Here is an 8623-nt window from a genome sequence, read left to right on the forward strand (position 1 = left end):
GGCAACATTTAACTAAATTTACATCTACTTATTTTTGTAATTAATTGTTTTAATGGTACTTGTAGTGTGTGTGTTTAATTGATTTAGTTGTAAGTTTTTTAGAGATGTGAAACACGGGTGGTAAATAAGCTGTTGTTATTTTCTGCTTGAGAGTTAAGTATATAAAGTGAGAATGTTGAATTGAATTTATATTGATTTATTTAAAAATAAGAAAGTAGTAAAAGTTTTACATCAACCTACTCCTTTACATACAGATAACTTTTTTATGTGGGCCAAAATGAATGACTGAATGAATGAATGAATTCCCAGACGACCGATTAATCGATTAATCGAGAAAATAATCGCCCGATTAATCGATTATTGAAATTATCATTAGTTGCAGCCCTAATTTTGAGCAAAGCATGTTACAGATATTTAATTAAGACCTCAGAGGACCGCAGTTTGTTTTCTTCTAGTCTTTTCCTTCCACTTTCCTGGAATAACAGGATAAATACATGAGGACCAATTAATCTGCCCTTGGACCCTTGGGCAAAACAGGCAAAACAAGTGGGGCAATAAACTTTTTTCACAAAAATCCAATGATGGGTACACAGGCCTCCACTGAAGGCAATGAACAGTAAGAATAAATAAAGTGCTATGTTTTTACCTCTTATAACAACTCCAGACTCAAAGATTTCACAGCAATTCATGTAAACGCTTATTTTATAACCTTAATGCCACCATCAATAAAACATAAAAAACAGTCTCTTAAAGAGGAACGTCAGCTGCCAAAGAATGGCACAAATTAATTAGGAACGGTCTAAACAAGATGCTCATGGTGAATTATGCCTACAATGTCTTCTACAAATCGGTTTAAAAAAGAATCACCATTTTAATACGGTCTGCTGATTTGCTGATGGTAATTTTAAAAATAAATCTCAACACACACATATTGGTTTAAAGGTGAACTGAGATCAAGTCATAGCACCTACTACAACATACAGCATGTCATGGAGAAAGGATCAAAAGATGTTGGACTCCTTTTTTTTTTGAAGTTAGAGGAGCAGTGATTCATTTACCTGCTGACCAAGGGGAGCGCACTGACACTGAGAATACCTCATTAACTTTAGCCAAGCCGCAGCTAAATGAGGCCGAGCCTCCTTCAGCTACCTGGAGTTAGCAGGTCGCTGGAGCCACAGCAATAAACATGGAACGAGCGGGTTTAACCAAAAATGGTTAGTTGAGCTAAAATTCAGCAGGTGGCTTTACAAGACTGAATATGGTAAGCATGTGTTGTACTTAGTCAAAATATAATTATATGACCCGTGCTAATTTATCCATGTTTAACAGTAAAATGTTGCTATTAAATTCAGCATTAGATGTGCTTTGTTTTGTTGTTATAGCTTTCTTTTGTGGCATGGACTACGATAAGGCTCTGGAAGAATTCTTTGCAAAACCCAGACGGATCACATGTAGTGATCCAACATGCAGCCTGTGCCACAAAAAGCACAGTACAGTACAGCATCTCTCTGTTTTTCAGAGTTCTCTGTTGTTATTTATTGGCCTTGATGTGTGACGTGTGTTGGTGCTTTGATTGCACTTTTTCATTTATGTTAATTTAATTTGTAAATGTGACTTAAATTAGGATTCAAATTAGGTGCAATCAATCTCCATAATCAGATGAAAACTCTTCAGATTTGGATTCTGATGATCACCAGGACCATCATGGCCAACAAAACAATGTGCAGAACAACAGAGTTGGGAATGTGAAATGGTGAGAACCGATTACCCCCAGATCGGTGTCATGACATTACTGCACAACACTGTAAATCAACATAAAGTCGGCAGGAGAGAGCTAACGTTGCTAACTCTAAGCTATCCTGATGCTAACTTGTAAACATTGTGAGTAGGCTTCAGAGTAGCGTTATAAACTCTCACACCAGAGTAAACTAATCAACAAGTTTCAGACTATGACATTAGTTTAATCACACATGGGTTGTTTCTATTTTGTCATCAATAACAAACTGCTCCGAATCCCAAACTGATCTCAGGCTGTCAGCAGCTCATACCTTTTAATGATAGCGCACATTCACAAGAATTTTATCTTTCGGGAAGCCAAAAAATGAAACTAATGATATTTTCTGGACGGTTTATATATATATATATTTTTTAAAATAAGCATATTTTATGATTTTTTTTCAACTGATGTTGGCTTCAAAACACTTTTCAGTTAAGCTGAAAAAGCTGAACTGACTTTAAACATAGTGACTGTTGTCATGTTCACTCGAGTTCTCTTAAGTTTTCATATTTATATCTGTGCATTTAAAAAAATGACTAAATAAATATTATATGAAATAGTATTATACTGTTATACATATAATATAATCAAATTTAAGCAATATCTGATGTTATTTAGGCAGAAATAATAATAGCTTTTGCAGTTCTGCTTTTAAATAAAAGCAAATAAATCATGTAATATGTTTTAATCGTGTGAATCCATGTTGTTTTAGCTCCAGGTTATCATACTGTCAGATCTTATAGTGGCTCATGCCTAGAAGCAGCGTCTTCTATGCTTTATGACCCAAAGCAGCTAAGGATGCAGGTGTCCTGTTGAGAACACACACATACCTACAGGCGCTCTCACCTGAGCTCATCTGAACTACCAATGGGTTGAGGGTTTCGCAGCTTGGAGTCCAGGTTGTAGTAGACTCCTCCCACCTCTCTGACTCCAATCCAGTGCTGACGTTTGAGTGGCAGTCGGAGGGGCCCCCAGCGCAGATTAGACGGTACGTTCAGGATAAAACCCTCCACGTTGGACAGCTCAATGCTGCCAACATCCCTGAAGGAAGAAAGTTAACTCCAGCTAAGAACATTCAAAAACAAATAGGAAATTTATTTATAGCAGAAAGTGTTTGATTGTGTTGTCAAGTGTGTTTGACCACATACAGCAAATCCTTTTTAAGTATAAGAAATTGAACAGATTTTTATCTCATTTTATTCTTGATAATGTTTTTACTCGTGTCTGTATGGGTTTGTGTGTCCTTTAGCAAAATGTCTTTCAGAAAGTAAACACTGGCTTTTTACCTGATTAACTTTTAGAGTCAACCTAATTCAAGATGGCTGCCACAGCTAACCAACATCAGCCACTAACTGTAGCAGTTAGTATGTGTTGGGGACAATTCTCAGCTACTGCCATAGCAAATCTTGCGTCAATACCTGTAAAATTGATTGAGTAATAGCCATGTTTGTGTTTATAATGTCACTTGACTGTAGTGGCCATTTTGAGTCACGTTGACTCCAAAACTTAACCAGTTATAGATGTACATCCAATGGGTACTTTCTGGGAGTTTCAATAAAATTCGTCCACTGGTCCGTGAGATATTTTGCTACATGGGCAAAAACACTATTTTGCACCTTTGCCGTTTCTTGCAGTATTCAGAGATGAGGCAATATTTAGAGATGACTTACCAGCTTGATCGAAGTTTTTTAGGTCATTAACAGCTGACAACTTCAATGTGCAAGAGATATATAACAATACCAAAATTCACCTGCTGTTTAACACAGAGCCTGCAATTTATTATATTCAGCTGATTTACTGACATCATTCTTTATGTTTGGACCTTGGTATTAACACAGCTTTGTTTTGTTTACATCAGTCGCATGGCTAAAGTCGACACACTTCAGCCATAGGCATCTTCCATTATTATTCTCCTCTGTCTTGCACAGTAATGCAACAGAGAGCAGCAACTTAGCTGATCTTGTTGATAATGTTGCAACTTCAATGCAAACATTTGATAAAATTGCTCCTCTGAAAAAGAACGTGATCAGTCAGAGGAAACTAATTCCTTGACTTAATTCAGAGTTGCAAACAGGCAACAAAAAAATTGGAAAGAAAATGGAGTTACATTTAACCTGGAGAGATAACCTGCTAACATGCATGAAAGCCCTTCCTAAAGCTGCAACTGTATATTATTCATCTTTAATAGAAGTGGATAGGAACAACCCCAGGTTTCTGTTTAGTCCTGTAGCTCAACTAATGAAGAGTCCTATCTCTGTTGAACCATGTATCCCTATATCTCTAAGTAGTGATGACTTCATGAGATTCTTTATAAATAATTTTTTTTTAATTAGAGAGAAAATTCACACCATCCTTCCTACTGTTGTCTCTGATTCCGTCAGATGAGACATCTTTAGAAGTGTCACTAGAACCTGATTTGTGTTTTAACTGTTTTTATCTTGTTGAGCTTTCCGAATTGTCAAAAATAATACCTTCATCCAAACCATCAACATATCTGCTAGATCCCACCCCAACCTGGCTGTTCAAAGAGGTGTTTCCCCTAATTAATATCCCTATTTTGGATCTGATTAATTTGGTATTTATGTACCACAGAGCTTTAAACTTGTAGTAAGCAAACCCCTACTTGAGCAACTTTATCTTGATTCAGGAGTTCTGGCCAATTATAGACCTGTGTCTAATCTCCCATCAATCTAAAAACTTCTTGACAAAATACTTGCAAATCAATTGTATGAACATCTGGACAGAAATAATCTGTCTGAGGAGTTTCAGTCAGGGTTTAGAGCTCATCACAGCACAGAAACAGCACTGCTGGAAGTTATTAATTATATTCTCATGGCCTCAGACAGTGGACATGTGTCCATACTTGTCCTGTTAGATATCAGTGCTGCATTTGATACAACTCATCACAATATTCTATTACAGAGGCATGAACATGAGATTGGAAACATAAGAACAGGACTAAAACTTGTTTTAATTATATTTGTTTGATAGATTCCAGTTTGTTAATGTTAACAATGAATCTTCTTCATAAACCAAAGTTATCCATGGAGTTCCTCAGGGTTCAGTGCTTGGAGCATTACTCTTCACTTTATATACGCTTCCTTTAGGTAAAGTTGTTAGACAGGATGGGACGAATTTCAATTGTTATGCTGACGATACTCTGTTATATTTTTCCATAAGATCTGATTAATTCAATCAGTTACTTAGATCGCAAACTTGTCTTAAAGACATAAAAACCTTGATGACTCTTAATTTTCTGCTTTTAAACTCAGACAAGACAGAGGTAGTGGTTTTTGGACCTGAGCATCTTAGAAACAAACTTTGCAGCCTTTCACTTCCTTCACTTCTGGGCTGAATATGGCGTGGGTGTGAGTCCACTCTAATGATTGCTATGTACTCTAAGCCTACATACCTTCTTTTGTCCCACCAAACTGCCTCAAACCCCCGGGTCTGCAGAGCTGCCATGATGACATTTACATCATAGTTCCCATTTCCCAGCATGCTTTTTTTGTGAGGTGTCACCATAGTGCTGGGAGATAGCCTGCAACAAGTTGACAAGAGGAATCATCCAGTTAGTCTAAAACAGAAATATAAAGTTGGGGTCAGGACCCCACTGTGGGTCCTAAAACAAAAAATGAAAGGATCTCCAGAAATCAAATAAAGTTGAATAAAGTACGCTAAATATTATTGCATATTTTGTCATAATATTGAAAAAATATACAGATCCCAATTCCCCAAAAGATGGGCTGTTGTGTAAAATGTAAATAAAAACAGAATGCAATGATTTGCAAATCTCATGAACCCACATTTTATTCACAATAGAACACAACAATGTTTCAACTAAAAAAAAGTACCATTGTTTTATTTGATGGCAGCAACACATCTCAAAAAAGTTAGTTTGCAGGGGCTTGTAGGGAATGTGATTATAATATATTTTAATTGACACTTCAAGTTTGTCTATCGCTTGGCACAGCTAAGTGTTCAAAGAGTTACCAGAAGCTATATCCTTTGAGTCATATCTGGTTAAATGTAGAGTTGTTAGACAAAAAACGAGTCTGCCAGGACTGGCTGAGAAGGGCTACACCATCAAGCCTAGAGGACAGATTTTCCAGATGCTGCGGCACATCCAGGTAATGCTAGATGACCTACAAATGAAAATTATAGCCAAATTTGGGTTTATGATATCAGAGTTGGTTAAGAAGGAAGTGGCAGCTCTAAAACCGCTGAAGAAGGAAGTTGCTAAGCAAAGTGTAACTAAAGGTGGATTTATACTTTGCAAGAAGTGAAGAAATCTGCTCTCGCTCATATAGTTGCGAGACATTCTTTTCCACACAGACATTTTATATTCAACGAGAATCTACTGTGAGGAACTGCTGGGAAGCCCCTCCCCCGGGGTCTGAGCTCTCTGCAATTTGACGATCTTTATAAGTTCTGCTGGAACAGTTGTAAAGATGGCTGCATTTCTTTTAACAGCCTTGGCCAGATGCTCCTCAGCTGAGAAGTTGAACTGCTTTTCGGAATAAACATGCCCACAACAAAGTTCTGGCCAATCACACAACTACTGACGCACACCCCTAGGAGAATAAGTTTTGCCCAGACCTTGTGTCGAGAGTGAGGTATCAACACTTATGCGAGAACAAAATGGTATGATTTTTGTCACACAACTATGTTTGCAAGAGCAGATTTCTTCACTTTTCGTGAAGTACAAAACCACCTTAATTCTGATTTTGAGCACAGCTAACAAGCATAGCAACCAGCTTAGTGGCATTCAAGCAAATATGGTAAAGCTCTCTGCAGCAGTATATAAAAATGTTACGACTTGGAGGAACGCTTTAGACAGAATAACATTCGATTTGTGGGCCTGCTGGAGGGCTCAGAAGGTCCACAACCTACAGAGTTTATGGCTAAATTTCTTGAGAACTTGTTGGGGCTTGAGAAGAAACCTGTCCAGGATAGAATCCACCATACATTATGTGCTAAACCAAAGGAGGGCAGCCCCCACAACTGATGGTCATTAGGGTGACTATTTCAAACCATGCCAGAGAGTCTTTCCCCCACTACACAACAGGAAACGGGTGTATACTTTCTCAAACGTCCCTCTGCCTGCAGCCAGACAGTGAAGAAGGAGCTTCATGGCTGAGCTAATGTCAAATTCAGCTTCCAGTACTGGGTTACCTTACACATCCCTATGTCAAAGAACCAGACCCTTATGTTTGAAGAGCCGAACCTGGCTTTGGAGTTTGCCAATAAGAAACTTAAGAAGAATTCAAACCCAGAGACGGTTTAACTTCAGGACATGTCAGAGCTTCTTATATTGATCTGTGTGGCTGCAGCTGAGCTCTACACTTCACGCCTGTAACATCATCTCTTGTTACAATACTTACTCAGCTGGTTATGGCATCAGTGTTTCACTTAAAACACAAAGGTACTCATGTATATGTCTATTTATTGTAGGGGAGTGGGCAAGCGGAATGTGATGATGTATCTGAAATTGTATGTCTTTGTTTTCTTAGTTTAGTTTATCACATGTTGAACATTTCCTCTCTTTATGGCTTTAGGTTACCACTTAGTGTAAGTGGGGATATTGGGTTTGCTAGTTTGAATTGTAAGGGCCTAAACAATCCAATCAAACAAATAAGGTTTTGCACTATTTATGCTATCTTGATGCTCATAATTTACTTACGGTGTCCCATTTGAGGGAGGAAAACCATACCAGACTGTAGAGAGATAGAAGATAGGTTGGACAGATGTATCTTTTGTCCTTTTCCAGCAAATCAAGAGATGTAACCATTCTTAAACACAGAGACATTTCCTTTGTTCATATTAAAACAATTTGTGGTTCTGCTGGCGGGTCTATAAAGGGCCATTTCCAGTGGCCTTAAACGTCCCGGCTCCACTCTACTCGGCTCGCGTTGCGAGTGTTCCTACAGGTCTTTTTCGAGGTCAGCCCCGGCAATTTTTGGCCCTGCTTCGAAGCAGGGCTTTCGTGGGTGACGCGAGCTAGCTCCTGTTCACTCATTTGTCGTGGGTGTGGTCAGGTTGAAGCGTAAGAAGAGCGGATGAAAACAAGAATTTAACGGCAGTTGGAAACAGCAGCGATAATGGAGTCGTCACAGAAGGTATTTCCCTGGAGCAACAATGAGGTCCAGACTTTTTTGTCAATTATTGGAGACTGCAACATTCAGCGCCAGCTAGATGGGGCAACTCGGAACAAAAAGGTATTTTTGAAGGTTGCAGAATTCAGCTGGCACTGGATACAAACACACATCCCGGCAGTGTCGGGAGAAACTGAAGAAGCTGAAAAGTGAATATGAAAATGTTAAGGACCACAACGGGCGTAGCGGGTCCAATAGGAAGCAGTGGCGGTGGTTTGACGCAATGGACACAATTTACGGTCATCGCCCTGCTAGTTGTGGACGGGAAGGTGGTTTGAACTCCGCCACCTCGCTGATGCAGGACGTGTCCCTCGGTAAGTTTTTTTTTTTTTTTTAACCTTAGCATACATGTACCAGTGTTTCCTCACTACGAACCGTGGAATAGCTTCTGTTACTGCAAATGCGAACGCACTAGCAATAGAGCTGACTTAAGTCTGACTGCATTGTATTCTGCACAGGATCTGTCCTGTCGGGCGTCTTGTCGCAAAACGAGACGGAGATGGACACGGACTCCCTGTCATGTGTGACCGCATCGGAGCCCAGCTGTTCCGCTGCAGCGAGACCTCCAGACGTACCTTTCACCCCGCCGATGTCCAGCCAGCGACGCCGTTCTGGTTTGCTTACATGCATTAATGGTAGACATTAAACGCCTTGCTTGTTTATATATATATATATATATATATATATATAT

The 8623-nt window shown here is 39.0% G+C and overlaps 1 protein-coding gene across 2 annotated transcripts in view; it reads right to left on the bottom strand.

The window, feature by feature from the left end:
* Positions 1-8623, bottom strand: part of josd1 (Josephin domain containing 1) — a 25080-nt gene that overhangs the window by 5538 nt on the left and 10919 nt on the right. Inside the window, exons 3-4 of one of the 2 annotated variants that reach the window (XM_037981205.1) lie at positions 5190-5318; positions 2624-2818 (exon numbers count right to left, since the gene is read on the bottom strand). In XM_037981205.1, the coding sequence (XP_037837133.1) occupies positions 2624-2818; positions 5190-5318 (324 nt within the window). The remainder of the gene's footprint in view (positions 1-2623; positions 2819-5189; positions 5319-8623) is intronic. The other variant, XM_037981207.1, reaches the window with a different exon arrangement.

Source organism: Kryptolebias marmoratus, linkage group LG2, assembly GCF_001649575.2.
Source record: "Kryptolebias marmoratus isolate JLee-2015 linkage group LG2, ASM164957v2, whole genome shotgun sequence".
Classification (NCBI taxonomy): Eukaryota; Metazoa; Chordata; class Actinopteri; order Cyprinodontiformes; family Rivulidae; genus Kryptolebias; species Kryptolebias marmoratus.